This window comes from Danio rerio, chromosome 25, assembly GCF_049306965.1.
Source record: "Danio rerio strain Tuebingen ecotype United States chromosome 25, GRCz12tu, whole genome shotgun sequence".
Taxonomy (NCBI): Eukaryota; Metazoa; Chordata; class Actinopteri; order Cypriniformes; family Danionidae; genus Danio; species Danio rerio.
Window position 1 is genome coordinate 40,131,468 of NC_133200.1, and position 27,060 is coordinate 40,158,527.

General features: G+C 43.0%; 3 protein-coding genes and 2 long non-coding RNA genes across 8 annotated transcripts; 2 read left to right on the top strand and 3 right to left on the bottom strand.

Moving 5' to 3' along the window:
• Positions 1–114: 114 nt before the first annotated feature.
• Positions 115–14,375, bottom strand: cd44b (CD44 molecule (IN blood group) b). 2 transcript variants are annotated; one of them, XM_073943448.1, is made up of 11 exons: positions 13,922–14,375; positions 10,177–10,345; positions 9,166–9,302; positions 9,020–9,091; positions 8,619–8,678; positions 7,326–7,385; positions 6,724–6,783; positions 5,343–5,576; positions 4,977–5,036; positions 2,008–2,086; positions 115–1,021 (listed from the first exon to the last, which is right to left on the bottom strand). In XM_073943448.1, exons 1-11 carry the CDS (start codon positions 14,112–14,114, stop codon positions 904–906), a joined length of 1,242 nt encoding a protein of 413 aa, XP_073799549.1. In that variant the 5' UTR covers positions 14,115–14,375; the 3' UTR covers positions 115–903. The 2 variants fall into 2 exon arrangements, with proteins under 2 accessions (XP_073799549.1, XP_017209790.2); XM_017354301.4 differs by having other exon boundaries at positions 2,008–2,107.
• LOC141381037 (uncharacterized) lies at positions 2,348–23,008 on the top strand. The gene is made up of 4 exons (XR_012400568.1): positions 2,348–2,467; positions 22,565–22,668; positions 22,770–22,853; positions 22,915–23,008. It is a non-coding gene; the product is annotated as an uncharacterized lncRNA (long non-coding RNA).
• LOC141381038 (uncharacterized) lies at positions 7,870–11,112 on the top strand. Its single transcript, XR_012400569.1, has 3 exons — positions 7,870–9,372; positions 10,049–10,459; positions 10,509–11,112. It is a non-coding gene; the product is annotated as an uncharacterized lncRNA (long non-coding RNA).
• LOC141380992 (uncharacterized) lies at positions 16,355–20,198 on the bottom strand. The gene is made up of 3 exons (XM_073943206.1): positions 20,177–20,198; positions 19,462–19,677; positions 16,355–19,422 (listed from the first exon to the last, which is right to left on the bottom strand). The coding sequence occupies exons 1-3, from the start codon at positions 20,196–20,198 to the stop codon at positions 18,722–18,724; spliced, it is 939 nt and encodes a 312-aa protein (XP_073799307.1). The 3' UTR covers positions 16,355–18,721.
• pdhx (pyruvate dehydrogenase complex component X) lies at positions 19,896–26,906 on the bottom strand. Of its 3 annotated transcripts, none has more exon segments than NM_200560.2 (11): positions 19,896–20,472; positions 23,007–23,071; positions 23,524–23,682; positions 23,933–23,991; positions 24,414–24,561; positions 24,645–24,777; positions 25,310–25,408; positions 25,495–25,688; positions 26,201–26,301; positions 26,439–26,525; positions 26,710–26,906. In NM_200560.2, coding segments are annotated over 11 exon segments (1,473 nt in total). In that variant the 5' UTR covers positions 26,882–26,906; the 3' UTR covers positions 19,896–20,216.
• Positions 26,907–27,060: the final 154 nt, after the last annotated feature.

The following is a 27,060-nucleotide window of genomic DNA, read 5'->3' on the forward strand; positions in this document are numbered from 1 at the left end:
GCGTCACCAATGTCCAGTGGCACAAACAAAGATACAAACATTGGATTAAATCTGGCCATTTCACAACCTTCACACAAACACTGCAACACAATTAAACACACCAGACAACAGACACATCATCAGGACACACGTGAGCATGTCTTTAATCGTTTAGCGGACACTATATCCACAATGATGAGAAGCAATTAAATCATCAATAGAGCAACAATACACAAGTGTTTAACAGCGTGTCTAAAACAGTAGACAGAGCACACACACACATACACACATTCTATACACACACATTTTGTACACACACACATTCTGTAAGGAATCATGGATTCTGTTCAGACATTATATACACACAGACACACACACATACATTATATGTACACACACTGAAAGTCTCTACACACACATTCACAATCTCCATCTCTCTATGAAGGGTTTTTTCTACCACACACACACATGGTAACCTTTGATTCGGCCCACCATCCCATCTGAGAAGAGAGGGAGAATGATGAGGATGGTTTGGGTATTGTCATTCATTTCAAACTTAATGAAATCTGTTTATTTGTTTGTGTTATTGTTAAGCTAAAGCGAACTGAAATTAAATAGAATGTAAATGCTGTGGTTCAGTTTTAAGTGTACATGCTGTCACCAGACGGACACTGAGGACAATGCGGAGACTTTAATGAGCGAATCAAGGCCAAGGCAGAACTTCTGAACTCCACTGTGTGGTAAATGTGATTGGCTATCATTTAAAAGTTGTACTGCATTAGTTAATACGATTCATGTTTTCTATTTATTTTGAATTATTATCAAATAAATTAGGAAATCACCCATGGCAGCTTTAATGTAAGACAGTTTGGTATATTTATCTTCAATACTCTCAGTGATCTTAGATTTCTAGGCTCCTCTGTTCTAGAGTGTGTCTGTGTTCAGCAGCGTGACCATCTCCTGTGTGTGTGTAGCCGCTGATCCGTTCTCTGCTGCTGCGACTGTGCTGTTGATGACCAGAGTCTGCTTCTGTCCAAACAGCCTGCATACGAGTATGAGTGAAACACTCAGTTAATTATTTACAATAATTTCAAACAACAAACATTGGTTTAGTTTAGTCTAAAAGCTCTTCAAGACTCACATCATTCCCAGGAATACACATCACAGGCAACCCAGTACAACCACTATAATGTAGTTAATACTACAGGGTGTTTCAACCATACTATTGTAGAGTTTATTATACAGCATTATTACGACGCTGTTTATGAATGCTCCGCCACACTGTTGTATTAATAACAGTCAACTGATAAACTGTGATCAATACTGTAGTATACTATAGGTTATACTGCAGTAAACTGTGACGTACTGTAGTATAATATACCCTAGAGCTGTAAAAACTACAGTACTGGCTCACTTGTTTATATTATTCAGTCATTGTGTTACCATAGCAACTGTAGAATCACCACAACAGATCATTGGGTATAGTCGTTGTTGTTACCATAGCAACTGTAGAATCACCACAACAGATGAATTACTGTAGCTGTTGTGTTGCCATGGCAACTGTAGAATCACAGCAGATAAATTGCTATACTTGTTGTGTTACCATAGCAACTGTAGAATCGCAATTTAATTGCTATAGTTGTTGTGTTACCATAGCAACTGTAGAATCACAATATAATTGCTATACTTGTTACCATAGCAACTGTAAAATCACAATATAATTGCTATAGTTGTTGTGTTACCATAGCAACTGTAGAATCACAATATAATTGCTATAGTTGTTTTGTTACCATAGCAACTGTAGAATCACAATATAATTGCTATACTTGTTACCATAGCAACTGTAGAATCACAATATAATTGCTATAGTTGTTGTGTTACCATAGCAACTGTAGAATGCCCACAGCAGATTAATTCCAGTACTTTACTGTAGTGTGGTTCAGAACACGGTTTACAATAAACTACTATAGTATTTTTCTTGTGGGAGGCTTGTGTTTGTTAATTTAAAGAGATGTTAAACAGGCATACCTTTTCCTGTATACTACGATACAACAGATGAGTAAGATGAGAAGAACTGCCAGTATTGTCAGTAATATGACCAGCCAGTCTGTTAAAGAAGAAGAAGCACCTGCCATTCAGAGCAGGCGGACAGAAATCACATCGATTCTTTGCACAATAATCATATTAATAATGGCTTTAAAAATACAACATTAGCCTTTATATGCAAAACTATCATGGTACATTACAATCTAACACTAATTAAACTGACCAAACTATTAGATTTCCTAGAAAATGTTAGAGAAAAACGCGTATTCATAATGATGCGCTCTTACGTTGTTTAATCTGGCGCATGCGCACGGCGGCGTCTGTATAGCTCAGTTCGAGTTTAACAGAAACACAACACGCACGAAGAACAGAAGGTTCCAGCACCAACTAATGTCAAGACTTTCTGCTGTTGACGGATGAATGACGGATGAAAGAGTGAAATGTAAGTGACACGCTGATGAACAGCACATCTGAAGCACATTAATCCGCGCGAGTCTGCCGCTTGTAAAGCAGACCTGAGGTACTTCACAGCCTTAAATATAATCCTCAGGACAAACTGTTGATTAATTATCCCCACAGCAGCTTGCACCATGCTCTACATTAATTATATTCCAAGTTTAATTCAGAAAAAAACTGTTAAAGCATCACTATATTCATGTCGAAACTGCTTATACTGCATAAATGCTATTTAAAAAGTCCATGAGAGAGTTTACATGCAGCCCTGGAGGATCAGACTGAGCTCAAACTCAGTTAATGACACATGAAGCTGATCAGAAACACTTCTACACACACTCACTACGTTTGAAATGTTTAATGGTGTATCGCTGATGTGGGCCAGTAGGGGGCGCTGTGTGTTTGTGCAGAAACACTGATCAGTAACGGAGAGCTGCAGGCCCGCAGCACACACGTTTCAGGCACACACAATCTAGGACACACGATTTAGGCAAACATATATGGTCGCCACCTATTGAATTTCACAAGTATGGTTTCCCATTTCAGTCATTATTATTATTATTGTATCGTTACGATGATTTTAACACCTCTGCAGTTTCTGAACTCAAATTATGTAAATAAAAATAATTGGTTAAAGACACTTATGACCATATTCATGTGTCCACATACACAAAGAAATCATAGACCGTCTAATTGTTGGATTAAGTGTAATAAATTAATTCAAGATCTTAATATTATCATACTTGGTTAAAATCACTTTGTTGTAACATATAAAAAGCAAACTATAAAACTATAAAATGTCACTTTATATATATATATATATATATATATATATATATATATATATATATATATATAAAGTGACATTTTATAGTTCTATAACTATATAACTATTTCAAATTAACTATTAATAATAAAAAAATAATAAGTAAATATATATATATATATATATATATATATATATATATATATATATATATATATATATATATATATATACTGATTATCTGATTATAATAAGATTATATATAAACTACTATCTATTACCAAACTGTCACAGCTGTTAGTTATTTATATATATATATATATATATATATATATATATATATATATATATATATATATATATATATATATATATATATATATTTACTTATTATTTTTTATTATTAATAGTTAATTTGTTCCTATTTTATTATTTGCTTTATTTGCTTACTATAAATTACTACAGTATTAAATGTGGGAAATCATTAATTAAAAGACTATTAGAAAGTTAAGCAAATAAATAAACACTATTAAATCGCTTGAGTACAATATTAATATAGTGTTATACATTTGTTGCATGTAAACATTTTTATTACATATAATGTATTATTGCCTATATTAACTTGCTATGATTTCCTTCATCAAAAATTAATGCATTATATAAACTAAACCTGCCCAAATTAGATCGTTCAGCAAGGCCAGCAAACGAGTATCTGCTATATTATTGTCAGATAATGACTGATCAGCTATAATGACTGATTAAAAACTGTTCAGTCTATTATATTGAATGGCGATCGGAAACACTGCTCCCCATTCGGCCGTTTCGATCGCAATATTTGTGAAATAAAGTAAAGTAAACACTGTTGTTTATTGTGTACAATATTTATTAACCACATATATCAAAATATATCGATGACGATGTTCAAAAAGACGTTAATAACATCAGCATCCGTCATAACCATATATGGTTTGCCTAGATTGTGTGTCCTAGATTGTGTGTGCCTAAAACAGGTGTGGTTCTGCGGGCCTGCAGCTGGATATCATTGCAGTAACTCACTCATTGCTGAACACACACACACACACACACACACACACACACCTACTCGAGCTGAACTTTTGGATTAGAATAAAAATAAAACCATCGTGAGAATAAAGTCATTATTAGAGATTAAACTTGATATATTACAAGAACAATTATAAAATAAAAATGTAGAGGGTAAAACTTTGCTCTAAAATGTTGACAAACTCATTCAATATCATGAATAAAGTTGTGTTTTATGGAAAACTTCTTTTTAACTAAATGAAATGTTGAAAATAAACATTCAATTTTAAGATTAAAGTCAGGTTTAGAGACCAAAATGTTGATATATTTACAGAAAAAGTCGTTATGCTATCATTGGCTGGCCGTAATCCTCTCGCATTTGCTCTCCGCAACTGACTCTCTGAGACCTTTCATTTGTTTTCCAGCTCCAAATTTAAAAAAAAAGTTTCTGATTTTAGTTGAGTTATTTATTTTATTTATCACTATTTTAGGTGTTTTCCCTGTTTATTATGATAGCACAGTGGAGATTGCAGACAGGAAAGCGTCGGGAACACAGAGAGGGAAAGGAGCATCTTGAGAACACGACTAGCTCTAAACTAGTTCTTGGACCCGACAGTTGTCAGGTTATTAAAAGCAAACAGCAGTCACACAGAAAAACCACAGTAATCTTATTTTAGAGAGTGTTTCCAACCTGCTGATGTGGAGGAAGCTGCTTCTGTAGGGCTGTGTGGAGTGATGCGCTCTGGAGAAGCTGAAACACATTCACACGTCACATATATTACACACATGAATATGCATATGTAATATTCTACAGAACAAACCACTGCTATACACCTACCCTAATTACCCTAGTGAAGCATTTACATGTCACTAAAGCTGAACACTAGTGTCTTGCAGAATATCTAGTCTAATATTAAGTGCTGTCATCATGGAGAAGAGGAAACACATCAGCTATTAGAGATGAGTTATTAACACTATCATGAGCAGAAGCATCAGCTGTGAGTTTGCAGATATAACAGGACTGCTGGTGGATTATTAATGAGCTCGTCTGCTCCACCTTCAGCTGATATCAGAGAGCCGTCACCTGTGTTCTGCCTGCGGCCCGGGCCTGTGGTGTCCTGATGCGCTGCAGACGTGCTGATCTGCAGTTCTGTGGAGGTCTGAGGGGTCGAGCGTGTCCCGTTGGGCTCCTCGTGGCTGTGTGGGGAACTGGTGTGTGTCGTGTTTCCCTCAGTTGTGTTTCTCTCTGCGTCTGCTGCTGCTGCTGCTGCTGACGTGTTCAGAGCAGATTCTGGAAGAACACAGTTGTGATTGGCACAGTGACTGATCACACAGGGACTCAGCAGAGTACATGCAGAACTACAGGGCTTTCATTTTCACTAATTGTTTGGGTTGCAGCTGGAAGGGCGTCCCCTGCGTAAAACATGTGCTGGATAAGTTGGCAGTTCATTCCACTGTGGTGACTCCTGATTAATAAGGGACTGAGCTGAATGAAGTTGAAGAATGATTAGCTCCGCTGTATATTGTGCGTGTGCATGTGTGTGTTGATTATTCCTGGTGAATATATTTATAAAGGAGCTGTTGACATGAAACTGACACATTTTGATGAAACCCAAACAGTCCAAACATAGAAATAAAATCTGAATTACTTTATTAATAACAATGGAAGCACTGCTGAATTGTACTGAACACTCTATAGACGGCTGCTTTGCTTTGCTTTGCTTAGTTTTGGCCCAGACCTCAGGCCAGATCTGTGGTCTGGTCTACTCTTCAGCTCTTCCTCTCTCCTGGATTGAGCTCAGCTGATCGGCTGTTCACTCTGCAGGTTTTCTGAACGCAGCTGATGGTTTTCTTGTGTGTGTTTGGATCACCGTGATGCTGGCTGTCCACCCTGATCTTCATCTGCAGATGTAGGTGTTGCTGAAGCAGAGAACTCTGACGAGCTGCTGTCTGGACTTTCCATGTGCTTCTACACCTTCATTTCTTCATCAGTTCAATAGCTTATCCCTGCATCATTTCAGTTGCTTCATTTCTAATCTAACTAGTTCTGTTGTATGTGTGTTTCTGGCTTACTTTGGTTATTACTGACGTCTGGTCAACATTTCAGTCAACGTCATCTTTAGACACATGATTTCTGAGAAACTACTGACGTCTTCAAGACTCATTTTACCCGCTCCAAAACTGAAAGTCGTTCACCCTTTTCACTTTTCCCAGACCTGCTGGAGTTTCTGTCTTCTGTTGAGCTCATGCCACCAAACCGAGCCCTCTTCTGTAGCATCGCTCTGGAAATCTGTCCGGCGGTGTTCAAGATGCCAAAATGATGCGAATGTTGAAAACAGTGTTTGCTCCTCCACACTCTCATCATTCTGTCAGCTTATTAAAAGCAAACAGCAGTCACAAACACAGGATGATTTTACTTTTAAAGAGGGATTTCCAACCTGCTGATGTGGAGGAATCTGCGCCTGTAGAGCCGCCTGGAGTGAAGCGGGCTGGAGAAACTAAAACACACACACACACACACACACACATGCATACAGAGACATATAAATACACACACGCACACAGTGCTCAGCTTCCCCTTTTAAAAATGCACTTATTTCAGTGCATTTAAACAGTTTATTGAACAGTAATATTCATTAAAATAAGAGTCACCGCTCACTGAACAGCTTGAGGAATGGAAAGATTAAACATTTAAACTCAAACCAGTTATTGCAACCACAAAATCATGAACTGTTTCTCTTGCAATTTCCTGTTTATTAACATTTTACTGTTAATAATAATACATTACTAAACACTTTCCCTCGTCATATCACTGTAGGTGTGTAATGTGTTGACTGATCTTCAGTGTTTCTGTTAGATGGGTTTAGTCTTTGGTACTAATCTAACGCATCTGCACAGATATATGACTGTAAACGAGAGATCTGTGCGGGGTCAGTCCTCATTAATGATCAACACTGTACACATGCATATAGCAGGACTGATCAGTGGCTCCTGTTTTACCCCTTTCAATAAATATAAAAGCAAAAAGAGTATATCCAACCTGCTGATGTGGAGGAATCTGCGTCTGTAGAGTAATGTGGAGTGATGTGCTCTGGAGAAACTAAAACACAGTCACACGTCACACCCAGTATACACATACTGTACACACACACAGTGCTCAGCATAAATGAGCACATCCTCTTTTTATTAATAAAATGTATATTTTTATCCTGTTTATTAACATTTTATTTATTATCTTCCCCCAACATGTTGATTTGTGTGTATTAATATTTGGACTGAGATCATCAGTTTTGTCTTTGGTACTGACTGAACTAATGTAGCACACATATACACTCACCGGCCACTTTATTAGGTACACCTGTCCAACTGTTTAATAACGCTTATGTCTAATCAGCCAATCACATGGCAGCAGCTCACTGCATTTCTGCATGTAGACATGATCAAGAGGATCTGCTGCAGTTAAAGCGAGCATCAGAATGAGGAAGAAAGGGGATTTAAGAGACTTTGATCGTGGCATGGTTGTTGCTGCCAGACGGGCTGCTCTGAGTATTTCAGAAACTGCTGATCTACTGGGATTTTCACGCACAACCATCTCTAGGGTTTACAGAGAATGCTCCGACAAAGAGGAAATATCCAGTGAGCGGCAGTTCTGTGAGCGCAAATGCCTTGTTGATGAGGCCAGAGGAGAATGGCCAGACTGATAAAAAGGCAACAGTATGTATGTGTAATGGTGTGGGGGAGATTTGCTTTGGCTCCATTAGTACCAATTGAGCATCAACGCCACAGCCTACCTGAGTATTGCTGCTGACCATGTCCATCCCTTTATGAGCACAGTGTCTCCATCTTCTGATGGCTACTTCCAGCAGGATAACGCAGCATGTCATAAAGCTCGATCATCTCAGACTGGTGTCTTGAACATGACGATGAGTTCACTGTACTCAAATGGCCTCCACAGTCACCAGAGCTCAATCCAATAGAGCAGCTTTGGGATGTGGTGGAACGGGAGATTGGCATCATGGATGTGCAGCCGACAAATCTGCAGCAACTGTGTGATGCTATCATGGAGCAAAATCTCTGAGGAATATTTCCAGTAGCTTGATGAATCTCTGACACCGAGGATTAAGACAGATCTGAAGGCAAAAGAGGTCCGACCCGATACTACTGAGGTGTACCTAATAAAGTGGCCAGTGAGTGAATTACTGTAAAGTATCTTAGAGAAAATAGGGGTCAGTACTCATATATGCTGAAGGTTATTAATGAAGTCATCTACAGTAAAGAGCTCCTGTTACAAAATGTCAAATAAGTCTCACAAAAAAACAAGAGTATTTCCAACCTGCTGCTGTGGAGGAGTCTGCTTCTGTAGAGTAATGTGGAGTGATGCGCTCTGGAGAAACTAAAACACATTCACACACACACACACACACACATAAAATATACATGTTTCAGGACTAAATAAGATATTTTGAAGAAAGTTGGAAACTTGTGTAGTATATAGCTTTTCACAATAGTTATCGTTCCACAGCAGCTTTACCAAAGGGGCACTTTCATAGAGTCAATAAATCTCATTTTCAGAAAATTGAGCAATGTAAAATTGCGGTTCTGGATCACTTATTAAGTAAGGGTGTGATATAAACATGTCTGAATTGTCATGAGGTTTACACACACTGATGAAGCACAGCTTTAAAGCAGGCAGAGCTTCTACATCAGATGTTAAAGCTGTAGTTTCTGTCGTACCTGCGGCTTCTGAAGATGAACTGTTGTCCACTTTTGGGACAATCTTCTCAGCACAGTTCATTTGTGACGTGTCTGTGAAATGTAATGTTTGTTAGTCAGCTGATCATGTGTGAACTGGACCATACAGCATACTGCATGAGTCAAACCTTTATCATTATAACATAAGGCGTCGTATTTTTTCCCGTCTAAAGCCTTTATGATGACGTCTGTTTGGTTGCGAGCACAGTTCGGATTTGGTGTTTTACGGAGAATCACCAGCTGTGAGCTGTTTATCCAGCCATACCTGCAGAGACAGTACACATTCAGTGTGAGGTGATGTCAGGTCTTTATTAATCTGTTTAAAAACTAGGGCTGCTCAGAATACCATGTTTTGACCAGTGAAGATTCCACAGTACTCAATAACAAATAAGCTTCAGACCGGCTGAACATAATCTCTCTACAGTGTTGGTCATCTTCGATCTTCTGCAGTTACAGTGCTGTCCTTCTGTTGACGTCAGCTTGAGAGCTTCCATAGCATCTGTATGTCAATATCCCTAACCAGACCCTTCTTATTTTTAGTTCTTATTTTTAGTTTGCTATGAGCAAATGGGGCGAAGAAGAAAGACCATCCTTCCCCGCCCCCTACTCAATATTCAGTTTTAGTTGGAAGCACATCAACAAACTGAAATTATCCTTAGCAGCTTCTGGCTCTTATGGACATTAAGTTTGGGACCAGCAGCCTCTGTCTCCTCCAGCACTAGACTTGGGATTCAAGCATCTGAACTTCCCATATTAGTCTTCTCTTCCAGATGAACTGAATCATTCAATTCAAGTGCAAATGAGAACCTTTTTCATAGGTGTCCTGGGTAATAAAATTATATTTGCAACTCTAAACTGAAAATCAAATGCCAACCCACTGAACAAGTGTTGGATAGTCTAATATTCTGCTCCAGCCCTGTTTGACACTCACCTACTGTTTTGTTCTTACACACTAAATATATTTGTCTGTTAATAACAATAGAGGCTTCATGTTGTGTTGAGGACTGCGAGGTGATGGTGTTATGATGCATATTGTGTGTTCTCAATGAGGGCTTTTGTAAACACTTCAGAACAGAGAGTGTTTGAACTCTGTGGTTCAGTAAATGTAGGTTCATGTTGTGTTGAGGTGAATGTCTGACCTGCAGGTCTCCATTCCACTGTTGAAGGCTGTCTTCACCTGTGTCAGATTGGCTAATGTAGTGGACAAACGCTCACACAGTCTCTGTGCGTCCTCAAACGTCAGGCTGTAGCGCTCTTTACCCTGCACATGGAACACTCCAGAGTAGCTGCAGCTCCGCTCACGCACACCTGAGAGAAAAGCGGAGGATTAAACACTGTCATAAACCAATCTGATCTACTAAGACCCTCATAAACCATCTGAATATCAAATACATGGTCAAAGAGAGATAAAGAAAAGCAGAGGTTTAATCCAGATGCAGAACTTGAGGAGTGAATATAGTCAACAGGACAGACCTACAGCAGGATCAGCAGCTCTGAGACCAGTTACAGACACTTCACATTTACCCTCAGATCTTACAGCACTAAGGTTAAAGCAATGAATATACATCCACACTCTGATTTATTCATATGTTAAAATGAGTTATATATATATTAAGCTTAGGATAGAAGGACTACAGGGTGATGGGTTATGCCACAATAGTGAGAAGCTTTTGAATGCACCCAGATCTAGGGTGCAAAAACTTACCATTCCTGTAGCAAGGTACAAGCATGATGTAGCTACTGTTAAGGCATAAAGATCTCCTCCATTAAAGAGACAGCTAGGAGGAAAATGTTTTTAGAATCAGGAACTTCAGTGGCTTCAAATGAGCAGTAGACAGGCCCTCCAGGTCAAATGTTAGGTGTCATGTCAGTACTCTTCGAAGCACCACATAGGAAAGACAAACTAATGATCTTACCTCAGAGAACTCCGTCTAAAGGTACATGGTAGCAGAAATAGCTAACACAATACTTGAGGAGGAGAGAGTAAGTCCTGTGGAAAATTTCTGTCGAAACAATTCACACTTTACCAACCAGGTCAAAAGGTTCCGTCTTACAGCATATGCTTTCCTATGGTTATCTGATATCTGGAAGGAAATGTCTCAAAGCTATATTTGGATAGTGGTCCCTCCACAAACTCTGTGCTGAGCGTCCTTCTGTATATATCATCATATTACAAGTTGCTCCCAACACTGGCTTTTTCTATATGTCCAAGACTCAAAAGCATTGCAGCAAGACCTTGATAATGCAAAATAGGTTGTCTTTTAGGCAAAACCCCTTGGCCCTGAGCAACCACTTGAAAGATGATAGACACTTCTGCCATTAGACCCAACAGTCTTTAAAACTGTTTGAATTAGCTTAGTTTGTAAATACTCTGCCTGCTTTCGGAGGAGTCTGCCCTCAGATGGCAGTTCTCAGATCTGAACATGCCAACATAAGACACAAAACAACTGCATTTGCACCTTAATGCCCATGCGTCCATTGCAATTCCAGACATCCCAGACATATAGGTAAGAAGGAACTTCCAGCAATCTCAGACATATGGGTAAGAAGGAACTTCCGACAATCCTAGACACACGGATTAGAAGGAATTTCCGACAATCCCAGACACATGGGTTAGAAGGAACTTCCGACAATCCCAGACAATCCCAGACACATGGGTTAGAAGGAACTTCCGACAATCCCAGACACATGGGTTAGAAGAAACTTCCGACAATGCCAGACAATCCTAGACACATGGGTTAGAAGGAACTTCTGACAATCCCAGACAATCCCAGACACATGGGTTAGAAGGAACTTCCAAATATCCCAGACACATGGGTTAGAAGGAACTTCCGACAATCCCAGACAATCCTAGACACATGGGTTAGAAGGAACTTCCGACAATCCCAGACACATGGGTTAGAAGGAACTGCCGACAATCCCAGACAATCCTAGACACATAGGTTAGAAGGAACTTCCGACAATCCCAGACAATCCTAGACACATGGGTTAGAAGGAACTTCCGACAATCCTAGACAATCCTAGACACATGGGTTAGAAGGAACTTCCGACAATCCCAGACAATCCCAGACACATGGGTTAGAAGGAACTTCCGACAATCCCAGACAATCCTAGACACATGGGTTAGAAGGAACTTCCGACAATCCCAGACAATCCCAGACACATGGGTTAGAAGGAACTTCCGAAAATCCCAGACAATCCCAGACACATGGGTTAGAAGGAACTTCCGACAATCCCAGACAATCCTAGACACATGGGTTAGAAGGAACTTCCGACAATCCCAGACAATCCTAGACACATGGGTTAGAAGGAACTTCCGAAAATCCCAGACAATCCTAGACACATGGGTTAGAAGGAACTTCCGAAAATCCCAGACAATCCCAGACACATGGGTTAGAAGGAACTTCCGACAATCCCAGACAATCCCAGACACATGGGTGAGAAGGAACTTTCAGCAATCCCAGACATATGAGTAAGAAGGAACTTTCAGATGAGCATGTCAATGGAGTCATCAAAAAGACCAGGAGGTCTGATTAGAGCCTCTAACTGAAGTTGAAAGCTGGAGAGACAGATCTGTGGCCAGCACAGCACTACATACAATTCTTGACTTCCCTCTCATCAAGGTCCACCAGTAGTTCCATGTGGCATGCCTGCAATTTCTCCATAGTATGGTGGCAACCAGCAGCCTTAGTGCCATATATGACTTACCCCCCAGACTAATAGATGAGTTACTAGACCTGGAGGGTCATGTTGGGCAAATCAGCCTACATCCCTCAATCAGAGCCCAAACTCAGCCTTGGTGATAGCGGGACCTGATTAAATCATCTGTGATGTTGAACACAGTGTTGTTTCATATATAACAAAAATCCTGCGCAGCTCGTCAGAGATCTTGTTTACCTAATACTGCTTCACCTGCTGGAGGTTTAATGCTTTGGGGACTTATAGAAGTCTTTCAGGATAATATTTACAATCAGGGCTAAACTCTTTGTCTCTTTCTCGCCTTTTAGCCGCTTTACTCCTCAAACTCTTGCTGGTTTTCTTTTTGAATGCTGAGATTTACAGCAGAGTAGTAAATTCAGCCCACAAAGAGTCTCCAGTGTTCCCTCAACACACACACACACCCACACACACACTGACTGCACCTCTACACTGGGGTTTGGAGGAGTTTTAGTAAAGCTCAGCATGCAAGATTCTGAATAAACATGAGGCTGCTGACCTGACCGAGTCTACACTTACTCTACACAAGACTCTGATGTTTTACCATCAGTTCATGCTTTAACTAACACTATCCAACAGCATGCTTCACACTCATACTGATGAACTGATTCTGCTGTAGTACAGCTATAAACTTTAGACTTTAATAATGACTTAGTCAATGCAGAAATGAACATCAGCTGAGATTAATACTCTGGTGCTGCTGTTTATTGTCCTTCATGTTAATGAACACGCCTATCTTAACAAATAACACTCTTGTAATGTCAGCAAGTGAAGCACATCTAAAGCACATCAGACTAATCTATATTCTTAAATCAAGGTCTTAATGTTTCTGAGAGCTACACACGGCACAAGTCTTGCGAAAGAGTTTAGTTTCTCATTTCCTGCGTTTGCAACACAACAGAGAAACACTAAAACCTGTCGCCAACATGACTATCAGCTGCTGCTTCACTCATTCATTCATCTGCGTTTCTTCTGGTATGCCTTGACTTTTAATCAACTCTTGTGACGCACACACACACACACTCACACACACACTCACACACACACACATACACACACACACACACTCTCACACACACACTCACACACACTCACACTCACACACAGAGAGCAGCACAGCTCAGAATCTGCTGTTCAGATATGACCCCTCCGTCTGAATAGTCTTACCGGTGATTGGGTTTGCAGTGGAGGAGGACAGCAATGCAGACAGAAGTGCTGCCATCATCATCATCATCTTCATCATCCTCTCTGTCCTGAAGATCATCTGTGAGTGTAGAGAGATTGAGTCCGACTGACTGAGTGAAGAGAGGAAGGGTGTCAACTGAAGGAGCATCTGAACACACACCCATGACCAGCCCATAACACCCGCCTGCAGTGTGGTGAAGGGTAGTGTGTGTGTGTGTGTGTGTGTGTGTGTGTGTGTGTGTGTGTGTGTGTGTGTGTGTGTGTGTGTGTGTGTGTGGTGTTGGTTTATATCTCAGCAACCGCATCAGTTTCACTGCTCTGAAGACCCTGAACACACACACACACACACACACACACACTCTACACACACACACACTCTACACACACACACACACACACACACACACACACACTCTACACACACACACACACACACACACACACACACACACACACACACACACACACTCTTTCAAGATCATCAACCTTATAAGTGGAGATTGACTCTACCGTCAGGAAGGTCCAGCAGAGGCTGTGTTTCCTCCAGCAGCTGAGGAAGATCAGTCGGAGCAGCTCAAACACTCCTGCTGCTGTCACTGAGTGTGTTTACATGGACACCAGTACTCTGAGTTTAACACCATTCAGACATTACTCTGATCAAGAATCTCCTATAATCAGACTGAACAGAACCCAGATGATCATGTGCAGAGTTCCTGCTTTATTATTGAAGTGCAGTGTAAACATGGAAACACCATAATCAGACTATTACTGTTTTGCGACAGGACACACACACACACACACACACACACACGGCAGTTGTTAGACAATTGACAACGATTGAGAATGACTGCAAGCAAACCATGACTGTACTCTCATCCAGAACCTCCAGTGAATGAAGGAAATGTTCATTCATTCATTTTCCCTCAGCTCAGTCCCTTATTAATCAGGGGTCACCACAGCGGAATGAACCACCAACTATTCCAGCATATGTTTTACACAGCAGATGCCCTTACAGCTGCAACCCAGTACTGGAAAACACCCATACACACACACATACTCAATATACACAAACACACAGATACATTCTCACTCAAACATACACATGTATGCCCACGCATACACACATGCATTCATACACACCCAATACAGTCATGTCACTGCACCACACACACACACACACACACACACACGCAATACACATATGCATATAAACACACTTAGAGATAGCCACACTAAACATACTCACTTAAACACACACACACACACACACAATATAATCTCACTCTGTACACACACAACAAATGCACTATACTCAAACACACACATTATACACCAGCTACACACACACACACACTCAGCACGTGGCAATTTGATCAGTGTGTTAAAGACAGATATTTGTTAGTATTTGACTGTAAGACTGTCGTTTGTCTCTATAAACCTGAAGCTTGTGTGTGTGTGTGTGTGTGTGTGTGTGTGTGTGTGTGTGTGTGTGTGTGTGTGTGTGTGTGTGTGTGTGTGTGTGTGTATGTGTGTCAGAGTGTTGTTGTGCTGTCGTGTCTTGGGGGATTACTTCATTACACACAACTCCTCCAGATTCCCATGATGAACTTAAAGATGCATATATTAAACACAATAACGCAGAGACTTTATTAATTATCCACACAGTGCTGCCTCTGAGCAACAATATTAGCAGTGTGTGTGTGTGTGTGTGTGTTTCTGTAGTTCTGAAACTGCGTCTCTTCAGCACCTCTTCTTTCACTTCCTGTCTAAATGTGTTGCTGTTGACAACTTCCGTTTCCATGGTGATGAGGGACATAAACACACACACACACACACACAACTGCAGATTATTCATATTTCATTCAGTCGGGGAATTGTCAGGTGTTCATCACGGTCTTACTGTTAATGAAACTCAAGTGTTGCCTGTGCAGAGTGTGTGTTCTGGGGTCACATGGAGGACTCATGCTGGTGATGTTCAGGATAATGCAGATCGTCATACTGCTGGATCTGCTGGATCTATATAGTCTATACAGTGTCAGATGTTCTGCATAATCAATCCATAACTGGTTTAATGTGACTCGGATGCTCTTCCAGCTGCAACCCATCACTGGGAAACACCCATACACACTCATTCACACTCATACACTACGGTCAGTGTAGTTGATCAGTTCCCCTATAGCGCATGTGTTTGGACTGAAACCGGAGCACCCGGAGGAAACCCAAACCAACATGGGAGAACATGCAAACTCCACACAGAAACACCAACTGACCCAGCCGAGACTCAAACCAGAGACCTTCTGAACTTATAGACTCCACTTTAGCTGTTTCTGACTGTCACTGCCTCCTGATATTCAGCTTCAGTCATCATCAAGTCTAATTATTTTTAGTTTTTTTAATTCTACGTTTTTTGGTCTGTTTACTGAGTTTAATAGACATTAGCCTGAACGGCTATTTTCTGTGTAATGTAGTGATTCTCTATCAGTTATTAAAAACAATCTGTAAATCATTGACAGGAAATGCATGTGACTTCATGTGAAGGCATTGAGGCGTGTCGTTATTCATCTCTCATTAATGTTTACTATTACTATACTATTATATTTTAATGACATTACGACATCCATCCAATGTAACTGGGAGCCAGTGTAGAGACCTGCAGACAGGTGTGATGTGCTCTGATCTCCTGCTTCTGGCTGCAGTGTTCTGGGTGAGCTGTAATTGTGAGTGTGTGTTTGGGAAGGCCGGTGAGGAGGCTGTTACAGTAATCCACCCTGCTGCTGATAAAATCATCAACAAGTTTCTCTGAGTCCTCACTGGAGACACAGCATCTGACTCCTGCAGTGTGTGTGTGAGATGACAGTGTGCTGATTGACTGACATGACATGACTACTGAAACTCAGATCTGACTCCAGAGCCACTCCAAGACTCTTGACCTTATTGTCTGTTGTTTGACCTTTAGTGCCGAGGTACACATTCACCTGGAGAAGCTCATCTCTGCTCCCAAACGCAGTCACTTCAGTGTCCTCTGTGTTTAACTGAGGAGAGTTTTGGCACGTCCAATGCTTTTTGATGCGCTCACCTAACCCCACCCATCACAGTGATGTCACTCCACATGTCAAGGGACCTATGGTCACCTTCTGCAAGAAGGTCGCTGGGTCAGTTGGTGTTTCTGTGTGGAGTTTGCATGTTCTCCCCGTGTTGGCGTGGGTTTCCTCCGGGTGCTCTGGTTTCAGTCCAAACACATGCGCTATAGGGGAACTGATCAACTACACTGGCTGTAGTGTAGGAGTGTGAATGGGTGTTTCCCAGTACTGGGTTGCAGCTGGAAGGGTATCCGCTGTGTTAAACATATGCTGGAATAGTCGGCGGTTCATTCCGCTGTGGCGGCCCCTGATTAATAAAGGTATATATATATAGTGTAGTGTATCTAGTAAATGTGTATGTCAGTCTGACAGAGAGACTGCAGAAGTGGACACACAGCAGCTGAGATCAGAGTTGCACAGAGACAGCAGCGCTCTCTTCATATCTGACATGCGTTGGCTCAGCGGCGTGCTTCATCAACATTATCAGAGTGGAACTGTTCTGGCCAACACGTCTTTTATTTTTGGGTCTGTCAGGAGATTTCATGTTTGCTCATCACTGAACTCATGTAGAGTCATATTTCAGAATAATAATTATTATTAAAGTTCTGGAACAGGCTTCTGCTGAACTGAGCTTTCACAAAACCCCTCTACAGTGGAAAATAAAACAGGAAGTGGCTTCGGTGGTTTCAGTTTTGCAACCGAACACCATGGAAACACAACAGCAGCAGCAGATGCAGTCAGAGGTGATGAAGAGGAGGATGAGGGTGTTTATTTATACACGGCGCTGCTAATCTGACAGAGTTAAACACCAGTGTGACCCTCAGCAGATAGTAGAGTTAGTCAGAGAGTACACACTGATCTGCTGCTCTGAGGACGAGGAGCAACATCTACAACAACTGAAGCAGAGGTAATCATAGAGCATACCTCTAACATGCTCACACTGCTGTCTGTCTCTAATGTTATTAGCACATCAGTAGCATTTATTAGCCTACGTTACCTTATTTATTAGACACTCTTGTCTAAAGCAACTTATTAAGGGAGGATGAGAGAGCAGCAGTGGGTCATCTTCATCCCTCTGAGCATATGGAGAGGAGAGAGCGCCCCCTACAGGTGGTTTAGCCCTTGTAGAGGCCAAATTGTGAGCCGAGCATCCGAATGTGTGAGCAGAAATGGAGACTCATCAGAGCAGCAACGTTTCTCCAATCTTCTATTGTCCAGTTTTGGTGAGTCTGTGTGAATTGTAGCCTCAGTTTCCTGTTCTTAGCTGACAGGAGCGGCACCCGGTGTGCTCTTCTGCTGCTGTAGCCCATCCGCCTCAAGGTTGGACGTGTTGTGTGTTGCAGAGCTCAGTTGTAACGAGTGCTTATTTGAGTTACTGTTGCCTTTCTATCAGCTGGAACCAGTCTGGCCATTCTCCTCTGACCTCATCAACAAGGCATTTGCGCCCACAGAACTGGCGCTCACTGGATATTTCCTCTTTGTTGGAGCAAACCCTAGAGATGGTTGTGCGTGAAAATCCCAGTAGATCAGCAGTTTCTGAAATACTCAGAGCAGCCCGTCTGGCAGCAACAACCATGCCACGTTCAAAGTCTCTTAAATCCCCTTTCTTCCCCATTCTGATGGTCGCTTTGACCTGCAGCAGATCCTCTTCACCATGTCTACATGCCTAAATGCAGTGAGCTGCTGCCCTGTGATTGGCTGATTAGACATTAGTGTTAACGAGCAGTTGGACAGGTGTACCTAATAAAGTGGCCGGTGAGTGTATATAGGCACATGTACCTAATAAAGTGGCCGGTGAGTGTATATAGGCACATGTACCTAATAAAGTGGCCGGTGAGTGTATATAGGCACATGTACCTAATAAAGTGGCCGGTGAGTGTATATAGGCACATGTACCTAATAAAGTGGCCGGTGAGTGTATATAGGCACATGTACCTAATAAAGTGGCCGGTGAGTGTATATAGGCACATGTACCTAATAAAGTGGCCGGTGAGTGTATATAGGCACATGTACCTAATAAAGTGGCCGGTGAGTGTATATAGGCACATGTACCTAATAAAGTGGCCGGTGAGTGTATATAGGCACATGTACCTAATAAAGTGGCCGGTGAGTGTATATAGGCACATGTACCTAATAAAGTGGCCGGTGAGTGTATATAGGCACATGTACCTAATAAAGTGGCCGGTGAGTGTATATAGGCACATGTACCTAATAAAGTGGCCGGTGAGTGTATATAGGCACATGTACCTAATAAAGTGGCCGGTGAGTGTATATAGGCACATGTACCTAATAAAGTGGCCGGTGAGTGTATATAGGCACATGTACCTAATAAAGTGGCCGGTGAGTGTATATAGGCACATGTACCTAATAAAGTGGCCGGTGAGTGTATATAGGCACATGTACCTAATAAAGTGGCCGGTGAGTGTATATAGACACATGTACCTAATAAAGTGGCCGGTGAGTGTATATAGGCACATGTACCTAATAAAGTGGCCGGTGAGTGTATATAGACACATGTACCTAATAAAGTGGCCGGTGTGTGTATATAGGCACATGTACCTAATAAAGTGGCCGGTGTGTGTATATAGGCACATGTACCTAATAAAGTGGCCGGTGTGTGTATATAGGCACATAATGGCTTATTCACAGCTTTAGCCCCTGGTTAGGCTTTCTATACAGTAAAACAGATTGCTGGAGGCTGGATCTGTGGGTTAGGGTTAGGTGATGATCTGGTGGATTATGAAAATGAGCCTGTAATGAAACACTCGCGCTGCTGTGGGTCTCCAGTATAGAGCAGCAGATCCTCCTGTTGTGCTGTGCATGTTCAGGTCTCCAGTGTACAGTGATGTTGTGTGCAGTAAAGAAAGCTCCAGACAGCAGCTCAGGAGGAGTTTAATGAGTACAGATACAGCTGGATCCCCACACAATAACTTAGTCTGAAAGTGCCTCAACACGTGTTCACCAGCGGGGCTATTCTCACATGTACAGTGTCATATATGAGAGCATGTCATCGTATCTACAGCGCAGTGTGCGCGTCACTAATGGACTTGAACAGTCGGAAGATATTTTGAAGAATGTTCTGTCACCACTGACCTTCACAGTATGCTTATCCCCTGTGCATGTCAGTGGTGACAGTGTTCAGCTCTCTCTATAGTACAGTAAAGTGTCTGCGTCTGCATGAAGCGAGCGCCGGCTCCTCAGGCCTGCAGGCTCATCCTCTCGGGACGCTCCAGGTTTAAGCGAAACGTCTCCAGGAATCTGGAGGCCAGCTCGTCGTCCACCAGGCGCGCGTCGCTGGACAGCGTGACCGTGAGTGTGTGCTGCGTCTGCAGTGTGTCCTCCGCCGACAGCGACAGCTCCGTCCTGCTGCCGCCCACCGCTAATATACAGGCCTGCGGAGGGTTGATGACGGCGCTGAACTCACTGATGCCGAACATGCCCAGATTCGACACGCTGCAACACACACACACACACACACAGAATCAGCAGAACTCTAACTGAATGTGCAGTGTTTGTCCACTAGGGGGAGCTGTAATCTGTGTAACTGCATCAAATCTACATGTATTGTTCACTCAGTGCGCCACCTAGAGGAGAAACACTGAACTGGTGAAAATTAACCTTGAAGATTATTAAAATAACTGATATTATGGTGACACTTAATAAATACAGCATAATATTAGATGATAAGCTAGGTTATATATTTAATGTTTGCAATGTGTTTAATCCATGCTCTGCTGCAGACTCACACACACACAATGCAGCACACATGATCTAGGGCAGGCATGTCCAGACTCAGTCCTGGAGGGCCGGTGTCCTGCAAAGCTTAGTTCCAACCCCGATCAGACACACGTGGGCGAGCTAATCAAGCTCTCACTAGGCAGAAACATCCGTGCAGGTGTGTTGAGGCAAGTTGGAGCTTAAATCTGCAGGACACCGGCCCTCCAGCACCGAGTTTGGACACCCCTGATCTAGGTAAACCATATGTGGATAATGACGGAGCAGCCTTCTTCTGTTTTTGTTCTTGTTTAATGGCGTTTAACTCTTCATCACCACCTACTGAATTTCACTAATGAGGCGATCGAGAGCGCCGGTGCTGCGGTTGCGGTGAACAGTTCAGGGTTTCAGTCAGGACTTCATTATTATATCAGAACAATCATTTGATCATCTGGCCAGTTCAGGAACTTTAATCATGTAAATAAAAATAATGAGTTAAACACTGCTGACTTTAATCACGTGTCCACATCCAGACCGTCTAATTGTGGCATCAAGTGTAATAAACTGATTCAGGATCGTAATGTTCTCATAGTTAAAATCATTTTGCAGAAACATTAAAAAAACAAACAGTAATGTGTAACAATAACCTGAATTACCAGAGTTAATCATGTAAAATTAATATAGTTATCGACAAAAACTACTTTATTTTTACTAAACTGTAGCAACTATATATATATATATATATATATATGAGCAATATCACACAAGTAGCAGTGCGATATGGCTGTATATCGCCACTGGTGGGAGGCGTGCGTGCTTAGTGCCCACACCAGTGCCGATATACAGCCATATCGCACTGCTACTCATGTGATATTGTGTTTATACAACAGTTTGACGCATAATTGTGTATATAAAAACTAAATCAAACATGGAGAGTCTCAAAACCCCTTTTGTATGAGGAACTACTTTCTTCCGCCTTGGATTCAAATCATAAGCTGACAGTGAAACAGCTGAGCAAGCATCTTTTACACTTCAGATGTGGAGTGTCTGCTTTCTGCTGGCTGTATGTGGGCGGAGTAATACACAAACCGTAAAGAGGCTGTAAGAGTTCTGATATTGCAGAATATCGCACGGCTTTCAGCCAATCAGATTTGAGAACCAGACAGAACTGTTGTGTGTGTGTGTGTGTGTGTGTATATATATATATATATATATATATATATATATATATATGTATATATATATATATATATATATATATTAACAGTTAATTTGTCTGTATTACTATATGTTGTAATTATAATTGCCAGCACTTTATGATTTAAAAACAATATTTTACTTACTATAAATTACTCCAGTGTTTAATGTGGGAAATCATTAATAAAAAAGTTATTAGAAATAAATGCTATTCAATCACTGGAGTACAAGATTAATATAGTGTTCTACATTCATTAAAAGATTTGCATGACATATAAAGATCTATTATATACATATTAACTGGCTCTTTTCCCTTCATTATAATGAATCCTTCATATAAATGAAACCTGTCCAATGTAGATGGTGTATATCTCTGAAAACAGCAGTCAGCAAATAAATATCTGCTATACTGACTCTGACATATAATAATGACGACTGATGGAAAACTCTTCACACTGTTATATTGAATGGCGATCAGAAACATTGATCCCCATTGCCATATTTGTGAAATAGTAAACACTATTGTTTATTGTGTACGATATTTATTAACAATATACATATATAAATATATTGATGATGATGTCTGTCATTAATAACATTAACATCAGCTCGTAACCATCTATGGTTTGCATAGATGGTGTGTGCCTGAAACGTGTGTGGCTCTGCCTGAGTGTTTGCTGCACTGGCAGAGTTTGACCAGCAGGTGGAGCCAGCAGCTGCTCTGAACACTTTGGAACGGTAAATCATTGATGAAGTGATCAGTTTCATTGATCAAAGCTGTAATTAAAGGAAACAAAAATCATCCTGTCATCATCTACACTCTGTTCACTTCTCCACAGCTGTTTGAGTTGCTTTTGTTGATGTTGAAGACAGAAGAAGATATTTTGAAGAATGTTGGAGACCTGTAACCATCGACTTCTACAGTAAGTGTTTTTCTCACTACAGACATCAGTAGATTCAGCTTCCCTATAATATCTGCTTCAGTGTTCAACAGAGGAGACACACTGCTGACGGTCCAGAAGCTCCTGAGTAAGTGAATGCTGATATGTGGTGAACGACACCGTGCAGACGCTCACCTGAAGGATCCTCCCTGATACTCCTCTGGCAGGAGTTTACCATCCCGAGCCTTCTGTGCCAGAGCCTACACACACACACACACACACACACACACACACACACACAGGAGGTCAGCACACAGCAATACGACTGTCTGAGGTATTGGGCGTGGCTAACACACTTAACCACGCCCCTCCAGCTGTCAGTTTTGTCATCGCTATGACAACAGACAGAATGGTGAGGAGGAGGAGTCTGTTAGGCTGTAATAACTCTCCCCAAACCCTTCTGCCATCTCTCTGAATGACACGCCTACTTTACTACAGCCAATCAGCTCGCAGTAGAACAAACAAGCCACGCCCACTGTTTACCGATTAAATATCGTGTTTCTATGGTAACAGCAGCACAATAAGGGTAAAACCGCAGCTCCCGGCTCATGCAGACTATAGGATTCTGACGTAAAGCAGATGCTGGACCTCCTCACTCCTCTGTGTGTGTTGTTGAGAGTGAGGAGCACATGTGTTCGGGCCTGTTCTTCACCTTAGCGGTGCTGGAGATCTCCTGCAGGCCTTTATCCGCCGCGTCTCTGATGATGGGCGTGATCAGGCCTCGATCCGTCGCCACCGCCATCGAGATGTGGATGAAGCCCAGCGGCTGCGGCCCGTCAGCAGACCACGACACGTTCACTGCAGGCAGCTCCTGCACACACACACACACACACACACACACACTGTTTATTAGAGATGACCCATACACATCAAGTCCCGCCTCCAAAACAAGCTCCTCCCTCAAACTCAGGCAGTAATCAGCCAGCACACGGCTCTGATCATCTCCTCAACAGACTATAACCACACAGCTCATCCTGCCTGAGGAGCTCTAGTGTGGAGCACACATGCAGTATAGATCAGAGTAGTACACTATGTAGGAAACAGCTGCAGTGTGCACTTACTCTGAGGGACACAGCGGCGGCCTTGATGATGAAGTCATTGACGGACACCTTGATGTTCTCTGAGGGAAACAAACGACATCAGGAACTCAGCGGGGGTGCAGACATGCTGTAGAGGTGGTGTGGTGGTGGTGCAGTGGTGGTGCAGTGGTTGTTTTGTGGTGGTTGTGCTGCCTGTACAGCCTCTAGATGCTGCTGATGTCGCAGTGTATGCAGGTGTGTGTGTGTGTATGTGTGTGTGTGTGTGTGTGTGCTTGTGTGTGTGTGTGTGTGTGCGCTCACCCTCCGCCAGCCGCTTGCGCACCCTCATGACGCCGCTGATGTCCCAGTGTATGCAGGTGTGTGTGTGTGTGTGTGTGTGTGTGTGTGTGTGTGTGTGTGCTCACCCTCCGCCAGCCGCTTGCGCACCCTCATGACGCCGCTGATGTCCCAGTGTATGCAGGTGTGTGTGTGTGTGTGTGTGTGTGTGTGTGTGTGTGCTCACCCTCCGCCAGCCGCTTGCGCACCCTCATGACGCCGCTGATGTCGCAGTGTATGCAGGCGTATGTGTGTGGGATGGTGGTCTTGGACTGTGTGAGTCTCTGAGCGATGATCCTCCTCACACTGGATGCTGGGATCTCCGTGAAGGTGCCCTGCACACACACACACACACACACACACACAGTGTTGAGAAGGGTCGCTCAGCAGGTCAGCATCTCTGCAGTGTGAGGCTCACCGGTGCGGCGGGGCGTGCTGGAGCAGAGGCGGGTGGGTGTGTGGGGCGGGCGGCGGGTGGAGCGGCAGGTGGAGCAGGAGCAGCCGCTGGTGGAGGAACTGCAGACGCTTTACTCAGCAGATTCAGAGCATCTCTGCAGACACCAGCAGAGGAACAGAGTCAGATAACAGCTTATTCTCTGCAGAACACACACACTTATACACATACACACACACACACACACACACACACTCTTCTGTGCTTAGACACGGTTTATTTCTCCCGTAGAACTGGTCACACACACCAGACGCCTCACAGCCAGTCCTTACATTGAGTTCCACATGTTGCTAAGTGTGTGTGTGTGTGTGTGTGTGTGTGTGTGTGTGTATGTATGTATGTGTGTGTGTGTGTGTGTGTGATTCTTCAGTGGGTCTGATGTATTAATGGGTGCCAGTTTCTTAGTTTCTATGGACACGGAGGAGGGAAGGCACATCGCCATGGTAACGGCTGTCACTAATGGGATCTGCTGTGTGTGTGTGCGTGTGTGTGTGAGAGAGACATCTTTATTCTGAGAAAACCCACTGAACTCTGAAGCAGCTCTGTCACCATGTGTGTGTGTGTGTGTGTGTGTGTGTGTGTGTGTGTGTGTGTGTGTGTGTGTGTGTGTGTGTGTGTGTGTTACTCACTCTTTAGTGATGATCCCTCGTGGGCCGCTGGCTGTAGCCTGATGAGGGTCCAGACCGTGAGTGTCCAGGATGTGTCTGGCAGCAGGACTCAAGCGCAGTCTGACCAACACACACACACCGGTCAGCTACACTAATGCACACACACACACACACACACACACACACACACACACACACTCACTCACAAAGGAGTAGGAACTGACTGTCTGAGTGCTGGAGGGGCGGAGCCTGCAGTGGGTGGAGCAGCAGTGGGCAGGGCAGCAGTGGGCGGAGTCACAGGCTCCAGTGCTGGAATCTCCACCTGCTTCCAGTCTTCACCTTCACTGACCATCAGAGCGATGAGGGTCCCGAGACGCACACCACGACTGCCCTCCTGCACCTGAACACACACACACACACACACACTGTCATGAGTGCAGCAGTGGTGTTCTTCATTATAATGGCTGTCAGTGACACATTAATATGCAATATTGAGGCAACTCAACACCTCAGCGTGTCAGAAAATGAGTCCTTCCCATGTTAAAACAGGTTTATTTTGGCAATCTAAAGTGTTGTTTCCATAGCAACTGCATTAATATCATTAACCACGCCCTCTTACTGTTAGTTGGCTATGAGTGACGGATGTGCAAAAGTAGGCCCCGCCCCCTACTCAATAGTCCATGTCAGTTGGAGGAGCAGCAGAGCACTGAAGCCTCAGAAACACTCGGCTCCTGAGGATGTGAGCGTCTCTGAGGTGTGGTGTTGTGTTTAATGCGGACACACACACACACACACACACACACTGATGTCTCTGGAACATGTCTGTGCCGTCAGCAGCATGTTATTCCCTCAGTATACACACAGAGCGAGCGCTCGTCAGCTGATGGTGTTCCTGCAGCTCCAGGGTCTCACCAGTATTCTGGCAAGAACTCCGTCTTCATTGGACTCCATGACGACCACAGCTTTATCCGTCTCGATCTCACAGAGGGCATCGCCAGCCGCCACATCCTCACCTGACCAATCACAGGACAGAGCACACATCACCTGACCAATCACACATCAGCATACAGATTTGACTGCTGTCAGACCCACACACACACACACACACACTCTCTCTGGCTGTAAATCTGTCAAACACACACACACACACCTTCCTTCTTAAGCCACTTGACGATGTTTCCCTCCTCCATGGTGGGTGAGAGAGCCGGCATCTGCACCTTCAGCGGACACACACCAGCTGTAGACACCACACACACACACACACACACCACCATAAACACCTTCATATGTGCACACATCTGCAGAACTGCGCGTGTGTGTTTGTGTGATAAAGTGTGTTATGACAGTCTTTTGAGTGTGTTATGTCAGTGTTATGACAGTGTCATGAGTGTGTTATGAGTGGTGTTTGTCCCCGGGCTCACCGCGGGCTCTGCAGCTCTGGTACAGCGGTCTCGCGGCGCTCCTGCTCCAGCCTGCGGTCCTCGGGCTCTCCCTCAGCGGCCTGAAGGAGCTCTGCAGCCCGGCGGGAGTCTGTGTCAGCGCCCGCAGAGCCGTGAAGAGAGTCCTCCGGCCGAGTCTCATGGAGGCCGCCATCTCTGTGTCCTTCCTCTGCGCGGCGCTGCTTCACTTCCGCTGCACGCCGGATATCAATCTGCGGGAGCAGAGAAATGACGCACAGCAGGCGAAAATATGATGTTGTTCACCAGTAGAGCAAATCTGTTATATAGGTTACAGCATCTGTTTGTTTTTCCACTGGGTGTAGTTTATTAAAT

What these genes read in the sequence shown, in the direction of transcription:
- cd44b (XM_017354301.4), bottom strand. Translation starts at nt 14,114, where the DNA reads ATGGGCTGGTCATGGGTGTGTGTTCAGATGCTCCTTCAGTTGACACCC. An exon ending in AGTGGAATGGAGACCTGCAG is followed by an intron (nt 9,303 to 10,176) that starts GTCAGACATTCA and finishes CTGTCTCTGCAG; the next exon opens with GTATGGCTGGATAAACAGCT. An exon ending in CTCTCTGATATCAGCTGAAG is followed by an intron (nt 5,037 to 5,342) that starts GTGGAGCAGACG and finishes AATGTGTTTCAG; the next exon opens with CTTCTCCAGAGCGCATCACT.
- LOC141380992 (XM_073943206.1), bottom strand. Translation starts at nt 20,198, where the DNA reads ATGCAGACGCAGACACTTTACT. An exon ending in GCAGACGCAGACACTTTACT is followed by an intron (nt 19,678 to 20,176) that starts GTACTATAGAGA and finishes AAGCCTAACCAG; the next exon opens with GGGCTAAAGCTGTGAATAAG. An exon ending in CTCACCGGCCACTTTATTAG is followed by an intron (nt 19,423 to 19,461) that starts GTACATGTGTCT and finishes CCACTTTATTAG; the next exon opens with GTACATGTGCCTATATACAC.
- pdhx (XM_005170734.6), bottom strand. Translation starts at nt 26,881, where the DNA reads ATGGCGGCCTCCATGAGACTCGGCCGGAGGACTCTCTTCACGGCTCTG. An exon ending in GCGCAAGCGGCTGGCGGAGG is followed by an intron (nt 23,992 to 24,413) that starts GTGAGCACACAC and finishes TGTTTCCCTCAG; the next exon opens with AGAACATCAAGGTGTCCGTC. An exon ending in CCGCCGCTGTGTCCCTCAGA is followed by an intron (nt 23,683 to 23,932) that starts GTAAGTGCACAC and finishes GTGTGTGTGCAG; the next exon opens with GAGCTGCCTGCAGTGAACGT.